This window comes from Drosophila sulfurigaster, chromosome X (assembly GCF_023558435.1).
Source record: "Drosophila sulfurigaster albostrigata strain 15112-1811.04 chromosome X, ASM2355843v2, whole genome shotgun sequence".
In the NCBI taxonomy this organism is placed as follows: Eukaryota; Metazoa; Arthropoda; class Insecta; order Diptera; family Drosophilidae; genus Drosophila; species Drosophila sulfurigaster.
In genome coordinates, this window is record NC_084885.1 from 6,688,068 (window position 1) to 6,709,001 (window position 20,934).

A 20,934-nucleotide genomic window follows, 5' to 3' on the forward strand; every position below is an offset into this window, starting at 1 on the left:
AACAATATTTAACCATCTTTCATTTTTAATAAGTTATATAAATCTTTCAAACCATGTTGTAGCAGCAACTTGTGTAAATTATTGTAGCGGCATCCGATAGTTTCAAAGAAATGTGTCGATATACGTTCGAAATCGATAAGTGAACTGAAATGATGTGAGGCGCCAATTGCTAAACACATTTGAAATGAGTGAAATATTTAACACGATTTTAGTAATTTTCAATTTTTTGAATTAAAAATGTCGTTTTGGTTTATCAAACTGGTTTAATACACGTTTCAGTTAATATTGTGTTTTTTTTTATTACATATACATAGATCCCCATTTTTGTAATGGATGTGCTAACTGCCTTTTGTATAACTAGGTTAAATTTATGCTATATATGTACGTCCAAAAGTAAAACGCTTTGTATATTTTTGAAATATTACGCGCTGCAGTTATTTTTGTTTGTTTTTCTTTTGTTTGTCGTAATTGTTGTCAATTTGTTAGAATTGTATTTAAACATTTGATTACATACCTATTCAAATAATTTAGTATGGTATATATAATGCAGCTATAGTGGTTATGTGTTTTCTTTATAGTAGATTATGCTTTATAAGTTTATTATTGGGGGGTTTTGTTAATGAATAATTGGACTGTGGTCAATATTTCTCATGTGGGTGAATGTTTGAAGATTGTGTGACACACTAAACTTAAAGATATTTTATTGTTTAAAACACAAAATAATTTCATCTGTAATTTGTATAGAATGCGAATAGCAGGCCAAATCTGTAATTTCATTTCGTATTGTTCTCTGTTTTATGTTTGGGCTGTGGGTTGTTATTTTAGTAAGTTTTTGTTTTTTTTTTTGTTTTTACTTTTGATTGTTTTACTTATTATCTCAGTATCACATATGTTTCCATAAATAAGCTATGTATGTGCTTTTGAGACGATACAAAACGCGTACGGAAACATATCTATATTAAGCAACAATTTTACAGGCTCTCTCCATATCGAACTAAAGAATCTAGAGAAATTAAATATCAAGAGACTTTACACACAAGAAAGGAACATATTAAAAGCAGGCTGTTAAATGCTCAAAACTTATAGATTATTAATTATATATACTCGTAATTAGTAGACAATTAATTTTAGCTAAAGCTGCGATGTGCGCTGGGTGTGTGTGTGTGTTTGTCTGTAAGTGTGTGTGTGTGTGTGTGTGTGTATGTGGGAAGATCGCTTCTAAATGCATGTGCTGGATTAAACATAACTATACTCTTATGCGTTACATTATACATATAAGTTATATATATATAGTTATATAGTAGTTTAGTATTAGCAAAATGCACTTAAAATATTGCTTGCCACACCTCCCATATAACCCACTGTCCACCGTCCCAAACCCAAGCGTTTAGATATCATCTATCAGGCGACCCTCAATCACCGACGAATGATGATAATTGGGTCGCGGCCTGAAGTCCTCATTCTGCTCGTTCAGCTGTGTGGGCGACAAGTCCACGCCGGGACACGAGGGCGTCACCACAATCTGTTCGTACTCGTGCATGCGTTTACTAAATTAAGAGTTATGCATTTCATTATTTTGTGATTGGAAATTGTGTAAATATGATTTACATACCCGAAGCAACGAAAGATGACGCTCTTTAGCCAGCCAAAGAAGTTAAACTCTGCAGTCAGGCCGGGCTTGACAGCGGGATTGGCGGTGCCCACATAGAACCAAACAACGAAGACGACCAAAAAGCAGGTCAAGGCATAATACCAGTTCACCAGCAGCATGACCAGCAGCTTAACCAGCGCCTGCAAAACAAATTCCAATGCAATAGAGTTATAAATTAAGAACTTATAAACAACTTTATGCTGCACTTACGCCCAGCAATGAGGCCCAGCGATTGCAGAAGCCAGAGTACCAGTTTTTCGTCTTGGAATGAATGGGTGGACGTATGGGCGCAATTGGCTCGTTCTCATCGTCCAGCTCACCCTGAGCTGCTGCTGACTGCTCCACAGTCAAAGCAGTGCCATCGGCGTTAGCTGTAATAATGGCAGCAGCATCATCTTGACCAGCTGCTGCTGACGATGACGATGTGCTCGGCGCTGGCGCATTGAAATCGACAATATTCTCGGCAGGCACTGAGGGCATTTGGTGTGTTTGATGCAACGGCGAGTTTTGCGGACTCTGCAGATTCTTGTGGCGCACACGATCCGGAAATAGTAAATCCAAATCATTGCCACCATCCGAGACGCTGCCATAGCGACGTGTCTCATAGCTGGGACTGGAGGCTTGAATGCGAAAGCGTTCCTCGCGCTGTTCCTGTATGTCAAAGGTTTGGGCGAGTGCAAAGTAGGCGTAGTCAATGCAAGCGTATGTCATCAGGAAGGGCATGGTGACAATGGGTGCCAGGAAATTGATGTCGCCCACAATGATGAATGTAACGGTGACCACAGCGACCACAGCCATCGAATACAACGGCACCTTGTTGGGACCGCGCTATACGAAATAGAAAGGGACAGCATAAGTGAAAGAGATATGAGAAAAAGAGTGTGTGATGTACTTACACCCTTGCCCAGCGCATCAATGCCGGGTATAACGTTCTCCTTGGCAATGCTCTGGAGCACACGCGGTGTGCCGTACATGGCGCCTAGGCAGGATGACATGCTGGACACATAGATGCCGGCGAGCAGCAGAAAATGCACAGCCGACACTTTCACCGAGATCATAAAGTCCGTGTAGAGTATGCTGCGTGTGCAGGTGGCGCCCAAGAAGAGAGCAAACACCATATACAAAAATGTGCTGCAAGCAAAAAAAAGGGTTGAGACATTAATGAGATTAGGTTGCTTTGCTTCTGGACGCTTACGAGGTGCCAAAGGCGGCCAGTGTGCCGTTGGGGATGTCTGTGGATGGAGCACGCAGATCACCGCTCATATTAATGCCCGAGAGCACGCCGGTAACTGTGGGAAAGAAGACGCCAAAGACGCGAAACCATGAATAGCCATCTTCATATTTGGGCCAGAGATTCTCCACGAAATTGTGACTCATCCAGCCCTCGAAACCGTTATCTACAAAAGCACAAAGCTATTTAAAAAACACTTCAAGTAATGACGCAGTTAAAAGACTTACCGGCATCCTCGCCAATGAAACTGCCCACCATGAAATCCAGCGCCGATATCAGCAAGATCATTAGCAGGATGAACTGCAGCTTTATGACCCACTTGACGCCGGCCACATTGATGCAGCCCAGCAGTAGCACAGCTGCCGTTGCAAAGCCACGTATGGCCCACTTGTTGCCCTCCAATCCCACCAGGCCGGCCATCGACTCACCGAATCCCATCACATTCAGCGCACAACCGACGGCCTGGCCAAAGCAATAGAGCAGTCCCAGCGCACCGCCAAAGCGAGAGCCTAGCGTATGCGCTATAAGAAAGTAAACACCTCCACTTTCAACTCGACAACGCTCACAGATGCCAATGGCGGATAGGACGCTGACCAGGGCAATGACCACAGTGCAGAAAATTATGAGTATCGCATTGATTATGCCCGCCTGGGCAACCATCCAGCCGGAGCGTAGGAATACAATGACACCAAACACATTGATCAAGCAGGAGGTGAAGACGCCATCCCAGGTGCCGAATAACACAGGTTGTGAGATGAAGAAGTTCGAGCGCCACCTGTTGAGCAGTAGATGCGAGTTACAACGTATTGTATCGATTATCGATAAACAGAGAGAGGGAGAGCGAAAGAGTGAGACTTACCATGGTTTGTCGCCCTGTTCGCCGGCAAAGATTTCATTAGCTCCGGACGCATGATGTCCACCAGCTGCATACGTGTACTCATTGCCCAGATCGACAAAGCCGCCAGTGTTGTTGTTGCTGCGCTGGCGAAAGCTGGCCACCGTTATCTCGCCCTCATCGTCGCCGCCAAGTCCAAAGCGCTGCCAATCAACGGTGCGTCTATTGCCATTGCTTTCCACGTTATTACTCATACTTCACACTTCTTCTTCTTCGTCTTGGTGTTGTTGTTGTTGTATTCGTCGCAATCAATTTCTATGAGCGTCGTATAGTTGTTGCTGTTTTTTATTGACTGTGTTCTTTTTTGGATACTTTTCACGCGACGCACATATGCTTGGGTTTTAAGCGTAGGCTACAAACTGATTCGTTATCCAATTGCCGTGATATTTTACTTGCTCGATTCTTTGTTTATGATATCCAAAACCCAAAAAAAAAAACCAAAACAAAAAAAAAATACACAACGCATCCACGCAGGCAGAACGAAAGTTGTGATATTTGGTTGTCTGTTTACTTATTTGTTTATGTGTATTTAGGGAGCACCGTCTTTTTGCCTCACTGCCTGGAGGTTGCACGTGCAACGCAGTATGTCATCATTGGATTTGCAGTGCAGCTTTTGCCTTTGAAATGCGTAAATTGTTAAATAAAAACACTGCTCACACATATGCATATGCACATACACACACACATCTATACATTCCGCAGTTCGTCATCGATAATACACATGGATTGTTGCAATTGTTGTTGCCGTGCAAAACGATAACGGATGGAGTTGCCGGATCGATTGCGCGCCAGGTTTAAAATTAATTCATCACTTACTAACACCAACCTAACAAAACTAAATATATATAATTTATGTATGTGGTATTGCGAAATAAAACGTATATTAATAGCTATTTTAAGCATGGCCGATTCGTGGCAGCTCACTTTTTTGCTTGCTGCAACATATCGAATATTAACATATCAATAAGGCATTTTTAGTGCCTTTTTTGAATTCCGATTTGCGGTCACGCTGCTGCACGTGTTGCCTGCCTTCGTTACTGTGTGTTCCGCGTTCAACAACATTCGAAATAATGGGCAAGAAGCCGGAGAAGTCGCTTAAAAAGAAGGCCAAGCCCAAAAAGGAGCCGAAGCAGGAGGCAGAGACGGCGGACAAGCCCACGACATCCACACAACATCAAAATGGTGACGGCATTTGGAAGGATGCACGTTTCCAGCATCTTTTATCCGATCCGCGTTTTCGCGGCGTGCCGAAGGTGCAACGGAAGGTGAAGATCGACAAGCGTTTCCAGGGCATGTTCGAGGATGACAAGTTCAAGGTGAAGTACACGGTGGACAAGTATGGCAGGCCGGTTAATAAATCCACTAGTGAAGATTTGCGCAAATATTACGAACTCGATGAGAACGAGAGCGAAGATGAGGATGAAGCAGAGGCAGAGGAGTCTAAGCAGGGGCAGCAATCGGACGAAGATGAGGAGCGACGTGCCGAGGAGCTAGCCATAGCACGGCATGATGACGACAAGGATGATGCACTGCAGCTCGACAGCGATGATGATACCGAAGTGCCGCAGAATCTGCGCGAGCGTCTAACAAATCCAAATATTGATTATGCCCGTGGCGAGGGCCGCTTGATGACTGACTCCTCATCCTCCGAAGATGATAGCGATGACGAGGAAGGAGCTGATGGACCCGAACTGCAAATAGATCATGTGTGGGGTGAACTTGACATTGATGCAGAGGGCACCGAGGAGTCGACACGTCGCCTTGCCGTCTGTAACATGGACTGGGATCGCATACGTGCCCAAGATTTGATGGTACTGCTCAGTTCATTTCTGCCACCAGGCGGCAGTGTGCTCAGTGTGAAGATTTATCCCTCTGAGTTTGGCAAACAACGCATGGCCGAGGAAGATGTGCGTGGTCCTAGCGAATTGGTGAGCTCCAAAGCCGCCGCAGACTCCGAAGATGATGAGGATGAGGAATTGGTGCGTGAACAGGACAGCGATGCGGAGGAGGGCGATGACTATCACATGGAGAAGTTGCGTCAGTATCAATTGAATCGCTTGCGCTATTACTATGCTGTGGTGGAGTGCGACAGCGTCTCGACGGCGGACAAAGTGTACAGCGAGTGCGATGGCATCGAGTACGAGAGCTCGGCGACACGTGTTGATCTGCGTTTTATACCGGATGAGACGAACTTTGATGAGGACATGCCCACAGATGAATGCTACGAGCTGCCCGATGCCAGCAGCTATAAGCCGCGACAGTTTACGACAACGGCGCTGCAGCAGGCGAAGGTGGATCTCACTTGGGACGAGACGGCGCTGGATAGACGTGAGCTGGGCGATAAGTTGTCTAGCGGCAAAGTGGATCAGTTGAATGACAAAGAGTTGCGCCAGATTGTTGCCTATAGCAGTGAAGAAGAGGAAGAGGACGATGATGGGGAAGAGGAGCAGCTGGAGGAAAAAGCACCAAAGGAAGAGGAAGAACAGCCCATTGTGAAGAAGTCCAGCAAGAAAGCCAAGCAGCAGGAACGCATTGAAAAGTACAAGAATCTGTTGGCCGAAATCAATGAACAGGAAAAGCAGTCCAAGGAGAAGCATTATGAAATGGAAATGTCCTGGAACATAAATGCTAACGACGAACCCAAGGACACAAAGGAGTTGAGCAGCGGCAGCAAATCCCAAATGACGCCCATTGAGCAAGTGCTGCAGAAGCGCAGCGAGAAAAACAAACAGCGCAAGGAGCAGCGACGTCGCAAGCAATTGGAACTGAAGGGCATTGATCCCGATGCGCCGCCGGATAGTGATGATGAGTCCATACCCGACGGCATCGATATGAACGATGCCTACTTTGCTGAGGAGTTCGCCAACGGCGACTATGAGCAGCCCAAGAAGCCAAGCAAAAAGTCACAGGCGAAGAAACAGAAGAACAAAGCTGCTGCAGATGATACGGAAGCGGCTCAGGCTGAAGATGAGCTGGCATTGTTGCTGGATGATAACGATGGTCTGGAGTCGGAGCAAAAGCAACACTTTAGTCTCTCCAAGATCCTAAAGGATGAACAGCAGAATGCGAGCAGCAAACGCAAGCGTCGCAAGCAGCTCAAGAAATCGAAATCTGGCGACAACAAGACGCAGCAGGTGGAAGATGATTTCAAGGTGGATTTGAATGATTCACGATTCAAGGCGGTGTACAAATCGCATGAATATAACATTGATCCAACGCACTCCAACTACAAGGCCACCAAGGGCATGCAGGATATGATTAGCGAGAAGCTGAAACGTCGCCAGCACCAAGAGGATAACGATCAGGAAGATGAGCCAGCCCAGAAGCGTTCCAAGCAACAGTTGGAACAGAATGCGCTGGTTAAGAGTCTGAAGCGCAAGCTTCAACAGCGTAAAGTGTAGTTGGTCCCCTCTTATGGTTTATTTGCTTATAGCATAACATAAATCGATACGTCTAGAAATAAAGTTCTCATTTGTTATACGAAAAAAGATAACATGGAATGCAGATGGATTTTTGAAGATGTTACATCTAGTTGTAATATTTGTTATAAACATCAGCTAACATGAAAAAGATTACAAAAGTTGAAGGAATAAATTTCATTTAGTAATTAATGTTTTGTCAACTTCTGATCCTTTACTTATAACACATAAAAATACGGCTAAGAATTGTTACAATAACTAACAGAAATGTGGAGGAAATAAATGTTAAGTCAGTGATATGCAGGGATCCAAATAAGGTTTACAAAGCATTGACAAATATACATATCTACCTTCTATATTGTTGCACGGATCACAAAAAACAGTTACTACAAATATATAAGACATGGACGGGAGGTTAGATTTAGTATTTAAGTACGGCTTATAGATGGTCAACATTATGAAGTGAATCGGAAAGATCCCGGCCTAGGACTAATTTCTCATTTTGTAGGTAGCTTAGATTTAGTATTTATAGTTAAAGTACTGCTTGTAGATGGTCAGCGTGATGAAGGGATCCATGCAGAACAGATCGGGCAGGCAGATACGTTTCTCATGATCGTAGACAACCATCGACTCACAGATTCGTCGCCAGATCGGATCGTAGCGTTGTCGCATCAGCTGGCAATCGAGTTTGGGTCGTGACATGGCCTTAATCACACTGTGCACCTGATCGAAGCGTGCGTTCTGATCGAGCAGCATTATGAAGGGATTACGGCCAATGCACAGTTCGTAGATCACCAGGCCCAACGACCAGACATCTGATTTAAAATCACACTTGCCGCCGCACATTATCTCGGGCGCCATGTAGAGCGGTGTGCCAATCACCTGCCAGGGCAATTGTTTGGCCGGAGTGTGAATATTCGAGATGCCAAAGTCGGCGTACTTGACACGATCATTGGCATCCAGCAGCATGTTCTCCGGCTTGATGTCTCGATGTATCACATGACGTATGTGCAAATACTCCAACCCCATGATCATGTCAGTGAAGTATCGCAACAGCCGGGATTGTTCCAAGCCGCCGCCTCGAGAACGCGTCCGTTCGATGACGTTGCGCATGGTTCCATTGGGAGCATATTCCATGACAATGTTGACGGTGCCCGCGTGCATAAAGTGACGTATAAATTGCACAATGTGCGGATGACGCAGCTGTGATATGATATAGATCTGCCAACCAGAACAAAGTGAGGGAATTTTCTATCTATACCATAGATTTGCTTCGTTACCTCCTCCTTGATCAGAGGCAATTCAGTTTTCGCATTACGCATAATAATGCGTTTCACGCAGACCTTGCGCTGTCGGCAGCCTTCGCGTTGTAAGCACAGAAAAACACGGCCAAAGGAGCCGCTGCCGAGAACGCTCAAAGGTCGCAGATTGGCATCGCCCAGATCCATGTTTGCGATTTTACAATTCCCACTAAATCAGAAATGGATGTGACACCAGCTACAGTTAGATCACATTTGAGGTGGGCGCGCAGTTTAGCCAACTATCGATATCACATATCGACACTAATCGATTTGCGGTATTTGAATTTGATTGGTGGAAATAAAACAATAGTTATCAATATAAAAGTTTGCAACTTCTTTGAAAAAATTTCGCACTTTGCTATTGCTTAAACAGCATCAATAGTATTTAAAACTAAAATAACGATTTTCATTTCATTGAAAATATACTTAGCAATCTTATAACTTGTACAAAAGGAATCTTACATTAAAATATATTACTCATTAGCTATTGTAGATGCCCTTAAGTAGGGATCATTACGTCTTTGTGTCTTTGGCTTTATGCCCCTGTGTTGGCGTCTATGAAACACGAGGCTGCTGCGTCTGTCGAAGCTATTAAAAATCGAAAATAAATACATAAATTGTTTTAGTGCTGTAATGTGTTAGCATTTACCTTTTGTCACAACGATCACAATTGTAAGGCGGATGATCGTCTGAATGATAGAATTCGTTATGCTTGCGCAGCATATTTGGTCTAGGAAAGGTCCTATTGCAATCGGTGCAAACATGTTTGTGAGGTATATGGACGCTCATGCGGTGCGAGTACAAATCGCCTTTTGCAACAAATCGACGGGGACAGTCATCACATTTATATTTAAGCTCTTTCAAATGTCGTTCTTGGTGCTGGCGAAAGGATACGCTATTCTTCATAGTCATGCCACACTCATTACAAAGGATCCTTCTATCAGTTGAGTGTGAGCGCATGTGCAAAATCATATTTCTTACATTTTCTGTGAGAGAGATCGCTTTTGTTAGGATTTTGTATTTCACATAACTTTACTAATCTTCATGTAAACTTACCCTTATTGCATATTGGACATTTTGTGACTCTATTTATTGGATCGTCTGGCTTATGGGTGCTGCAGTGCTTCTCCCATGCCGTTCGACTATAAAAATACTTAATGCACATATAGCATTTTCTTACATACTGCACTTTAGGTGGAGCATGATTTTTTTTGTGAGCAGTCAACGCCTTCAGATTGGGCAGCAGCATGCGGCAAATGTCACAGACGAACACAAAATTGACACTCGAGTATTTTTCAAGGGTTCGAGTCCAAAAATGCTTGATGCCATGCTTATGTGTCTCATGGCACTTAAGCTCCGCCAGATTAGACAATCGAGAATCGCAGTGTCCGCATTGCTTGCCTGTAGTCACGGGCAACTCAATGGAAGCTGAAGCTGGCTCTTCTGGTGGGTCTGTTGGTGGCTCTGCTGGTGGTTCCGCTGGAGGCTGCGCTTCCACAACTATTTCTTCGGTGTGCATCGCCTCCTCAAGGGTTTCAAGTTCGGCCAAATCAATGACCAACCTTTGCTCCGCGAATGCATCCTCTTTCACTTGTGGTTCCAGGGATAATAATAGCTCCTCTGCTGGCATTATGACAACGGGCTCGTCCAGAGCTTTGTTAACGCCCCGCTTTAGAGGTGCTTTGCTTGCCAACGGTATCAATAGTGGCAACGGTCTTTTCACCGACGTATTCTCACGTTGGGCAACATCGTTAGCATTGGTTTTACTCAATTTTGTGGATATGGGCACCAACGGTGGCAATGGTGGGACTTTATTGTTCAGGCTACTCATTGTTTATAGAATGCAACTAAGCCCATGTGGCTGTGTCGATAAAAATAACAAATATCACAAATATACCAATACAGTTTCACAAAAATACCATTTATATACAAATGAATTTGTCACTTAATTCAAATTAATTAATAATCTGATTCATTGGCACATTATTATGGATTTAAACAGTAATACAGTAATACATTTAACAATTTATTTGTTTAAAACAATTTCTACCTTTCCGCTTTTGTTGAAACTAACTTCTAAGAACTGGGTTAGAGAGCATAGAACTAGCCTGGTCACATTCATGTTGTGGACGCAGTTCCTCGCACAGCTGTTAGAATTGCTGAGCATTCTTATCGGTTAATCGATTACGCTAACAACAAGTGGTGGCGCACTGCAACAGGCTGTTATCGACTGTTACGCATTCGAAGTAGGCGGGCTGAACGCGTTGAGCGATTTCCTGCCAATTGGGAAGAGGATTGCCGTTATATAAAAGGCTTATCGTTTATCACAAAATATTAATTAAAATTGCTAGTGTAGCAGGCGCGCTTTGGACTACGGCAATTGCTGGTTATGCAAATTGTGTTGTCGTCATTGTGTGAGAAAGTCTGTAGTTTACTTTTACTTTTTTTTTTCTTGCATTGCAATTTCTTGTCTACAATGTTTGCTGTTGAAGCATACTAACCCAATGAAATGCACTCGATTGTGCATATAGCCAAAACAGTAGCAAGTACAGCAACAACGACATCAAAAAAAAAAAGAAAAACAAAAAAAAAAAGACAAGAGTATCATTTGGCAAGACAGTCAAAACGTTTACAGCGGCTTCAAAGTTCGTCTCAAATAGACAATTTGGATTTGTGTGTTTTTTGGAAATTTTCGCAATTTTGAGCTTCCTGAGCCAAACAGCGCCATTCACCACATGATTATCTAATCGTACTGCATTTTAATAGCAATCGTTTTGATTTTTATGTACATTTAAATGTTAATTGGAGCGCTAGGAAACTGATTAAAATCGTTTAATCGTTATTAGTTTATTAGTCAATTGTGAAAGTGTCTGGAATAAATGAAAACAAAACATAGGCATGCGAGCCCAAAAAAACACCTTTCACTGCCAATTCTCCTTTTAGTGTGCTTCAACGTGCAGCGAACAATTCAAATGCAGCGCCATTGCAACGTGTTGCATACACAGCCCTCATTGCTGTAATTAGGGCCAATCCATCAATCCATCCATCCATCATCATCATCATCATCGTCATCATCATCCGTGCACCAATTTCTCAAGCATTCACCAAATTTATGCATTTAAATTTAACATGTTATTGGGCGCGGCTTGATATGTATGAATGAGGAAGCAAAAAACTACTAGAGAGTGTCTTGCCACAATTACTTCAGTAGTTGCATGCACAGAACAGCAATTGTTATTTCACACTCATGCCAAACAATTGTGAACGAGCTTCTTTTTTGCAGCCACAAAGTGTCGCCAAAGCAACCAAACAGGAAGATTATTCGGCTGACACGTTGGAAAACCCCATGAAAATTTGAATTGGATATCGATGTCAGTTTGCGGCCAATTAGTGTAAATCGTGCAAAGTTGCAAACCCATAAAACAAAAGCACATTTGAACAAATATTATTTTGTTTATATTGTTTGCTGGCCATCGTTGTTTTGCAAATAGTATACAATACACAGTATGTTTCGTATTTTTTTTAATTTATATATATATATTTTTTTTTTTTGTACAATTACCTTGCACTTGCATTACATATTTGTGCAACGCTCGACCGGTTAATGTTGTTGTTAGTGTGTTTGACGGTGGTTAACCCGATGCTGCTGCAGCGGCTGCTGTTGATGCTGCTGCTGCTGCTACTGTGGCTGCCACATCAATTGATAACAAGTTTTCAGTGGAAAAGCGCCTTGCTCCAGGTGACGGCCAGGCGGTGGCGTATACGTAATAATTTTTAATTGTACGAGTTGCGCACGCATGTGCTCGAGTATCTCGGTGTGTGTGAGTGTGAGTGTGTTCAAGTGTTTAAGTGTGTGAGTGTATGAGTGCGCTGCAAGTTAACACAATGTTAGCGACAACTTCTCATATATGCTGCTAACGACTTCGACTTCGACTTCGATTTTCTGCTGCTGCAGCAGCAATTGTTGTTGTTCGTTTTGAAGTTCGTTGCCGCGGTTACTCAATGGTTAATGCTGTCGTCGTTGTTGTTGTTGTGTTGCACATTTCACTTGCTCGTTGTTTGTCGGTTCGGCTTATGCTCGCCACATCATTTTTTGGGTATAAATCGAATCTGGTCCCAAACGTTGAGCCACATTCAGTTCACCACCGTCAAGGAGTTCACATCCCAAACCGTATTCCAGGAAATAATTCCATTCCATTTCAAACTATTTTTTTTCCTTCGTTGTTCATCACCTTGTGAAAGTGTATTTGTTTTTTTTGTGTGTTCGTCGTGTTTTGTGTGAAACTACAATACTAAAATAAATATGCTGAAATTCGTTGTAAGCAAAATATGAATTTATAAATGAAACGCATGCAAATCAAACAAAAGGATATCGAGGATCAACGCCAACGCTCTAAACGATCTTTTGATCCTTTCGATAAACTGAACAATCATCAGTATTCCTTTTTTTTAACGTGCCTTGTTTTGTTTACTCCTAGCTTCCTTGCCTGGCGCTTTTGGCCTTAACCAGCGCACTCAAAATCCATGAATACGAGCATGAGGAGCATTCGAAATATGAGCCGGAGCATGAGGAGACCGAGGTGCATCACGAGGTCGATCATAAGCATGCGACATCGCATCAGAGCGTCAAATTCCATCATTATCATGCCGTGCCCGTCTACATCAAGAAGGAGGATCAGCATTTGGTGAAGAAACCCATCGAAATTGGCGGCACCAAGCAAAAGTTGAAGATCCTGCATCCCAAGACTGAACACAATCACAACCACGGCTTGGTTCTGGAGAATCACAGCGAATCGCATCTGCACGAGCATGGACACTACGAGGAGCCAGTGCATCATTCCGAGCACTACGAGCATTATTCGCATCATGAATAAGTCTGTTCGGGGCTTTGGTTCATCTTTTCCATTTTTGCCAAATAATGTTTAATGTTGCCTCACACCTTGCGTGTGAGATTCTGATTCTTATGTTTAAGGCTTTGTTTTTTTTCTTCGATTCTATGTGAAATAAAAAATTTGCCCAGAGTATTATTAAAAACACAATGAAGTATTATTTTTAAGGGAAATGGTTCTTGAATATTTTTGATACCAAATTTAACAAATTTTTTCTTAAAACTTTGTAGAATTTCTATCAAACAATATAAGCTGTGAAATTGTAAAAAGCACAACTTTCAAAATTTTTTCGTTAAGAAAGTTCACTAAAAACAAAAAGGCTTAACATCCCAATTACATTAAACAATTACAAAATTATGTATAAAAAATAAACTATTTATGAAAATAATCATTAGTTGTATAGTATGACTTATAAAAAAAATTAAAAAAATATAAATTAATATTGTTTCTATTTTTAATTTCTTGTCTAATGAAGACAAACCCTGACAATGATCAACTTCTGGTTAAGACTTTTAGATTTTAGATGCTGCACAGCATGTCATCTGATCATCAAACACCTCTAAAAACCACAGCAGCGGCAACAGCAACAAAAATCATCGCATCGCTTAGGATTGTTTTGAGCTATGCGCTTTAAGGTTTTAGTTACTTCATGGTCACTGATTAAGTGCATAGTAATTAGCTGGAGAGAATAGAATTGCACACATTTTATGAGGATTATTTATCAGACCACAGGCTGGCTCCACAGCTGAGCTTGTATTGTGTTTTGTTGCATAGGTGTGACAAATGGTTACACAAGATCTTTATGATTCTATATTTAAAATTATAGTGCCAAATAAATTAAATTGTTATATGCTTAATTGAAAATACTTACATTAAACTTACTACAATTGTTGTCTCAACAGGAAGCTTAAAATTAGCGCGCCTCAAAGTATGCTACAATAAATGATTTGCAGCTCGGCTGTTATTAGTTGCACATTAAAAATATGATTTTATTTGTATCACAATTCCACAGAAATTGTTCAATGCGATTCTTATGAATGAGTTCTATTAATTGGTTTTCCATATGAGCTAATCAAAGAAGGACGATGCGGAAATCGTCAGTGATACGAAGTCATGGATGAAAGTGATCGTTATTTGCCCTTTTGAGAGCCCGGTTAAAAACTTGTATTAATTTGGCGCTAATACGCAAATCATTTAAGCTCCCAAGCTTTTAAGCTCGACTACAAAGTTGTGCTTACCTTAAAGACTTTAAGTTAAGGTTCGTCGATGAAATCTGTAACAAAAATGAGATGCAACTGAATTCACTTGGAGCTTTGAACAGCTTTTCATATCGAGCTTTTCATAATTGTATTTATTTAACATATTGTGAACTACAAACAGTATTTCTCTAGGGCATATTACGATGAGTATGATTCGAATCAGCAATCGGCATTCGTTTACTACTTAGCTGGATGGTTGCCCCCACCCACGAATAGCAACAGGCTATATCAAATAAATAATTAGCATTAGCACAACTAACATTTAAAACTAAAGGGAAAAAAACAAAACAAAAAAAAAATTAACACTGAGTAGTAGAGATGTGAACTGACAACAATTTTGGGGAATATGATAAACTACTAGAAATGTAATGGACTAATTCTTGGGTGGTGGTCGCAGTGCCAAATTGGCCTCCAGATCCTTCATGTGCTTGCCACCGCCAACGATTGTGGCACCACCGCCACCACCGCCGCCAGAGTTGCCACCGCCTCGCAACAGTTTCTTGCCCGCCTGCGGATGGGCAGCGCCACCGCGTTTGCCACGTTTGATGCCATTGCTGCCAGAGGATTGACCGCCACCCGGTGAGCCAACGCCTCGCGTCTTATAGGTATGCTGATAGCCATAGCCCTCGGGATTGTTGTTGAACTTGGGACTGTAGCTATCGTAGTCCAAACTGCTGCTGCTGCTGCCACCAGCTGCTGCAGCTGCACTCGATTTGTAGCCACCCGAGATGGGTTTGCCATGCGCCAGACGCAACGATTCCCAGCTCTCGCGCTCCTCCTCGTACTTGCTCGAGAGCGGCTCCTTCTTCAGCACATACTGATACGGTATGGGGTAGCCCATCTCTTCGCTCTCCTCGCCTTCCAAGGCGCTGACTGGCTGCTTCTCGGCTAGTTCCATGCTGGAAGCGGGCTCAGCAAAGTAACCCGAATAACCCTTGTAATCCGGATGCAGTTCGCCGCTCGACTTGAGCTTGTGGCGATACTCTTGAGCGGCATGCTGCAGGTGGCTGCCACGCAACTTTTCACCCTTGTACGGCAGCGAATTGATGTCGTGATAGATCTCCGAATTGAAGTACAATTTCTGTGGCTTGCTCGTCACACGTTCCTGTTCGAGTTCACGCTCCGGCGTCGTCACCACATGCGATAGATCAAACTCTTCGATGTTCTTCATTGCAGCACCGTGATCAAAGTGTTCGGCGCTGCTCTTGAGCGGCAGCGTATATGGCTTCGATACCGTCTTCACGGTGGCCGTTTGCAGCGGTGCACGCGTCTTGATCTTGTAGATGAACTCCACGTTGGGCGCCAGCGCTTCGGCTGACAATTCGGGTGCTTGATAGGCAGTCTCCGTTTCGGCCTGATAGCGTTGGGGTTTGGTCAACGCATGTGCAACGGGCTTCAGCTGTGATTGCTGCTGCTGATGGTATTGTGTGTGCTGCTGACTAGAGATGTGCGCAATGGGCTGGCGACCATGGCCGCTGCCGCCGTTGCCGCTGCTGCTGCTGCTGTACTTGGGACGCACTGTGCTGCCGCTGCCACTGATGCCACCGCTGCTGCTGCCTCCGCTGCTGCTGTAGCGCTTCTCTTCGCCCACGGATGAGGCAACGTCGCGACTCGAGTTGGGCAGCGAGAGCAGCTTGTAGTAGGTCTTGGTGGCTGGCGGTGACAGTTCTTGCGGTGTTGTTATTATCTTGCCCTCAGCCTCTAGCTCTTTCATGTACTTGATAACGCTCTTCTCGATCTGCTTCATGATCTCCGCCTTGGGTATTTCCGTGGAGGCCGACACACGCACCTTTTCCTCGGCCTCTGCCTCGAGATTGCGATATGGCTGCGGCGCTGGATAGCTGTAGTATTTGGTGCGATACAAGCGTTCGATGTCGCCTCCAGCAGCACCAGTCGGGGCAGCTGAAACCGCTGCACCTGGTTCGGTGTCTGGTTGTGCGGGTGTCTCGTAGATTTCGTAGCTGCGTGGCCCCGATTCCTTCTCGTAAACTGGCGCTGGCGCTGGAGGAGATGCCTCACTAGCTGCGCTCTCAATTGCATGTGGTTGCTGTTGCTGTTGTTGCAGGTGTTGCTGTCGTTGTTGCTCAACCAACAGTAATGCCTGCTGCTCCACAAGTTGGGCTTGCAGCTCTGCCTGCATCTGTGCCTCCAATAATGCGGCTTGTGCTTGCGCCTTGGCTTGTTTGTGTGCCTCCTGCTCCAAGTGTTGTTGCTGTTGCTGATGATGTTGCTGCTGGGGTTGCTGATGCTGTTGTTGGTGTTGCAGCTGCTGATGTTGCTGCTGTTGGTGTTGTTGTTGTTGTTGCTGCTGTTGCTGCTGATGTTGTGGCTCATGATATTGTTGCTGCTGTGGCTGACGTTGCTGATGTTGTTGCTGCTGCTGATGTTGTTGCTGCTGCTGTTCTGTACTCGAACTCGGATGATAAGGTCGCTGCGTGGCAGCCACAACACGCAGCTGCGTCTGCTGTGCATCCTTGTGCCGTGTGCCATATGCCATCTTCATGGCATTGACCACGTACTCGGCTGCCGTCTCCGATTCGTCCAGCGCCTTGTCGTGATGCGCCTCCTCGTGTGGCACATTATTCGATTGCGTTGTTGAGCTGCCATAATACGCATTGATTTTGCCATGCGGCGGCAGTGAAGACGTCTCGTGTTCGGGTCGTATGAGATTCAATTCCAACTGGCCATAGGTGTAGTCTAAAAGAGAAGAGGACACAAAATGTATTTATGAAGTAAATTGGTTGATTATAAAAAGAATATTTTAATAGCTAAAATAATGCAAGTTCTAAGTTACGGACAGACTTCTAAAATCTAAAAAAGGGAATTAAATTGTTTGATTTTAAATAGAATATATAGCTAATTCATTTTAGTTCTATGCTGCAGACAGTCTTCTATATAAAGCATAGATAGATAGCAACACATATGTATATGATTTTACTTGTTATATAATTTTTTCAAAAGTACGATTATTTAAGTAATGAACTAAGTTGCTTACATTTTAATGTTTCTTTAAGAAGCTAAGTTAGTTTTAGTTCAATGTTGCGCACAACTTTAGACGAAGCTCATCTTTTGAAGTTTAAAATTTTTAAATAGATTCTCAGTTTTTACTTGAGAAACATATAATTAACTTTAATTGATTCATTTATTTTTTAATGAATGCCAAATAAAGCTAATGTTATTCTTGCTCTTTATTGACTTTTGACAAAGTTATTCTAGAAATTAAATACTGAACATTTCGAATTCTTTAGTAGTGAGCTTAGAATGTGCTTTTAATGTGCTTTTAATGTGCTTTTAATGTGTTGTTAATGTGCTTATTTCCCTTACAATTTCAGCTCAATTAAAGACAATGAAAAACCTAATTTATAGTTAAATATTTTAGAGGCTATATTGTCAGTTAAACCTTGTATATCTACTTGATGTTATCAAAATGAATTGACAAAATGAATAGAAAAAAGCAATTCAGTTATGAGAGTTTATATCCTTAAGTGATTATTCTTATTTCTATATAATTTGTCTTGGTTTAAAATTAGTTGTAATTATTGTTTACTTCCTTACCTTGATTAGGCTCCTTAGTCCTTGAATGCACCACCGATCCGCGACGCTGATAGTTGCGTCCTTGTCCATCTGAGCGACTCGCAGCCTGAGCCAGTTGATCGGGAGCCACAGATCGCTCGCTGGAACCTTCAATCGATGTTTTCGTTATGGGCCGTCGAGTGAGGCGTGGCTGCGATTGGGCGTGGCATAGTGACAACTGCAACGTGAACTGTAAGTGCAAGTAGGTGAGAGTTAGAAGGGGAGCAAAATACAGCGAAAGAGAGAGAGAGAGAGAGAGAAAGAGATTGTGAGGTGGCCGAAAGTGGAGCAATTAAATGTAAATTGTTAAAAAAATGTTCATCGATTGTCGGTCATGTGAATGCAAAGCGCACAATTTACTTGGCTATTTGCTTTTGTTGTTAAACGATTGTGTTTGTGCCTCTACATCGATATAAATGTTTATGTTTATATGTATATAAGTATGTTTTGTAATTAAACTAATTAAAGTTAACCAATACGCTTTCGCTTTTCTGTTTGAGTTGCAACAACGTTCATTACAACAAGATCGGGCCACTTGCCAGTGGCTCTGCCCCCGCCCAGCAGCACCTCCATCTCTTTCACCACCACCACCTTCTCGTTCATCGTTTTTGGCGTAATTTCTATATGATTGACTTGGCGCATGAGCTGCGTCCGCTGCAAGTTCAATGGCCCATGCATATGGATGATGGTTGCTGCTGTTGCTGTAAAACGCCAACAACGAACAACGAGCAACCAACAAACCAAACAGTAAACAGTAAACAGCAAACAACAAACAACATAAACCAACAACAACATGAGTTCATTTAGCTTGAACATGAAATGTTTTCAACACGCAATTTTCTTTCTTTTGATTGAGAGCGATTAAATAGCGCCCGGCTCTGGGGATGGATGGCCTACGAAATTGGTTTTTTTATTGTGTCCAATCTGACTTATAGCTTAAGTGAATGGTAAGACACTGTCAGCCAACTAGCCAACCAGCCAGCTAACTAATATATATGATTAAACTCTGGGTTTAATTGATGCATTGCTAACGACAAATATCCACTTGTTAATGGACAAGTGATTGACTTAATATGCCGCCAATTCATTTCAGCTGTCAACTATTTCAATGGATTTTCTTCCATTATCATAACGGTTTTTCATTTGGTTAAAGGCAACAACTTCTCTATTAAAATATATGCATATTTTTACAAATACTCTTCCTAATATAAAGAATTATAATATTAAAAATAAAAAATATTGACTTTACATAATTGGAAAAATATTAATTTGAATATATATATTTTCAAATAGAAATTTAAAAAATAATAAATTTTCAATTTTTAAATGATGGATAAAATATTTTGAATTTCTTAAAATTTAGTTTAGGTATTTTTGTAATAATGAAAAATAATATTACTAATTATTATATTTATTTTTATTTTGTTATGATTTTAAAATATTTAAAAAAAATTGTTTATTGAATTTTGACTTTAAATAATTAAATTTATATAAACTTTAAAAAAATATGTGTATTTTAAAATATGAATAAATACCATTTCTTTAAAATTTAAATAATGGATAAAATAAATGACTTTGTTTAATATTTTAAAAAATCTGAATTTTGCTTTTAGGAACTTTTATTTGAATTTTGATATCAAGTAAACTTGATTTAAATTATTATTTGAATAACAGTATTTATAAATAGTTATTAAAAACATATACTTTATTTATTTTTTTAACTATTATTAAATGCCGTGGAATTTATATGTCCTGGCAGACAAAATAAATTAGTTAGCTATTGAATTAAATAACCTAACATATTTGTGAACAAGTTAAATTATGCATATACAAAAATTGTCTTATGATGATGAGATTATTCTGTGCTTAAATTATAGTAGTTAAAGATTTTATACATATCCTTTGAGCAGCTGGCTTTGAAGCTTAGTTGAAGACATAGTTTAGTAGAACACCATTCTTGAGGTCATTATTTAAGTAAAGAGATTTCAACACTCGAATACTTGTTAAATAAAATGCAGTAACTTGTATTGTTATTTAGTTTTACTCGAGTCAATTATTTCACTTTTAGAATCCACTATTTTCTACATTTTCAAGCACACACACACAAAAGTTTTCACAACAAAAAAAAAATGATTGAATATATTGGGGAAATCCTTTGCTTTGGTGAAGAGGAGTTATATCCTCTAATTATTTTGGTATCCTTGACTTGACACTACTTACAATAAGCAATGCCGCGATTAGGCTGACGAGCGACCGATTCAGGTGCAGGAGACTCTTGGTAGACCGACGACGCGTTGCCATTGCGAAGATCATTTCGCGTCTGTAACTGGATTTGAATTGTTAACACTGAGTTGGTAAGACGAGGCTTTTATAATGACGCTGCCTGCCGGTGCAGCGGAAAATTTATGCGAATGTGCAAGCCAAAGAAAACTTGCGAATTATAACAGAAGCACACACACAGAAAGAGAGTGTCAGACAGAAAGAGAGAGGGAGAGAGCGAGAGAGAGAGAAAGATGTTACGGAGACATTCGCATTTATTTTTAATGCAGTTGCACCAGCAGCAGCGAATGGTGCATCGCTGTGGCGGCAACTTCAACGCCATCAACAGCTGGACATTCAAATTGTAACGGCCATTTAGCGCAATGGACGTATGCGTGATATGCTTAGCTATCATAATGAGCCACAAAGTATACGCCCCGTGTGTGACGCACATGCA

At 41.8% G+C, this 20,934-nt stretch overlaps 6 protein-coding genes across 7 annotated transcripts in view; 2 read left to right on the forward strand and 4 right to left on the reverse strand.

The window, feature by feature from the left end:
• The window catches only part of LOC133848232 (histidine-rich glycoprotein), a 36,585-nt gene extending 23,049 nt beyond the window's left edge, over positions 1 to 13,536 (forward strand). Inside the window, exons 2-3 of the mRNA XM_062283716.1 lie at positions 12,756 to 12,815; positions 12,976 to 13,536. Coding sequence (XP_062139700.1) covers positions 12,801 to 12,815; positions 12,976 to 13,371 — 411 coding nt within the window. The 5' untranslated portion in view covers positions 12,756 to 12,800 and the 3' untranslated portion in view covers positions 13,372 to 13,536. The remainder of the gene's footprint in view (positions 1 to 12,755; positions 12,816 to 12,975) is intronic.
• On the reverse strand, positions 829 to 4,450 carry LOC133847179 (solute carrier family 12 member 8). The gene is made up of 7 exons (XM_062282018.1): positions 3,742 to 4,450; positions 3,110 to 3,657; positions 2,847 to 3,048; positions 2,548 to 2,782; positions 1,862 to 2,479; positions 1,613 to 1,791; positions 829 to 1,547 (listed from the first exon to the last, which is right to left on the reverse strand). The coding sequence occupies exons 1-7, from the start codon at positions 3,969 to 3,971 to the stop codon at positions 1,388 to 1,390; spliced, it is 2,172 nt and encodes a 723-aa protein (XP_062138002.1). The 5' UTR covers positions 3,972 to 4,450; the 3' UTR covers positions 829 to 1,387.
• Positions 4,765 to 7,387, forward strand: LOC133847178 (ESF1 homolog). Its single transcript, XM_062282017.1, has one exon. The coding sequence runs from the start codon at positions 4,848 to 4,850 to the stop codon at positions 7,176 to 7,178; it is 2,331 nt and encodes a 776-aa protein (XP_062138001.1). The 5' UTR covers positions 4,765 to 4,847; the 3' UTR covers positions 7,179 to 7,387.
• Positions 7,554 to 8,700, reverse strand: LOC133847180 (serine/threonine-protein kinase Nek3). Its single transcript, XM_062282019.1, has 2 exons — positions 8,477 to 8,700; positions 7,554 to 8,417 (listed from the first exon to the last, which is right to left on the reverse strand). The coding sequence occupies exons 1-2, from the start codon at positions 8,642 to 8,644 to the stop codon at positions 7,716 to 7,718; spliced, it is 870 nt and encodes a 289-aa protein (XP_062138003.1). The 5' UTR covers positions 8,645 to 8,700; the 3' UTR covers positions 7,554 to 7,715.
• On the reverse strand, positions 8,860 to 10,408 carry LOC133848816 (zinc finger protein 668-like). Of its 2 annotated transcripts, none has more exons than XM_062284512.1 (3): positions 9,554 to 10,408; positions 9,147 to 9,483; positions 8,860 to 9,052 (listed from the first exon to the last, which is right to left on the reverse strand). In XM_062284512.1, exons 1-3 carry the CDS (start codon positions 10,326 to 10,328, stop codon positions 8,971 to 8,973), a joined length of 1,194 nt encoding a protein of 397 aa, XP_062140496.1. In that variant the 5' UTR covers positions 10,329 to 10,408; the 3' UTR covers positions 8,860 to 8,970. The 2 variants fall into 2 exon arrangements, with proteins under 2 accessions (XP_062140496.1, XP_062140495.1); XM_062284511.1 differs by having other exon boundaries at positions 8,860 to 9,085; positions 9,554 to 10,385.
• Positions 13,537 to 14,696: 1,160 nt separating the features above from the next.
• LOC133848167 (patronin) lies at positions 14,697 to 20,571 on the reverse strand. Its single transcript, XM_062283611.1, has 3 exons — positions 20,439 to 20,571; positions 18,201 to 18,408; positions 14,697 to 17,342 (listed from the first exon to the last, which is right to left on the reverse strand). The coding sequence occupies exons 1-3, from the start codon at positions 20,529 to 20,531 to the stop codon at positions 15,019 to 15,021; spliced, it is 2,625 nt and encodes an 874-aa protein (XP_062139595.1). The 5' UTR covers positions 20,532 to 20,571; the 3' UTR covers positions 14,697 to 15,018.
• Positions 20,572 to 20,934: the final 363 nt, after the last annotated feature.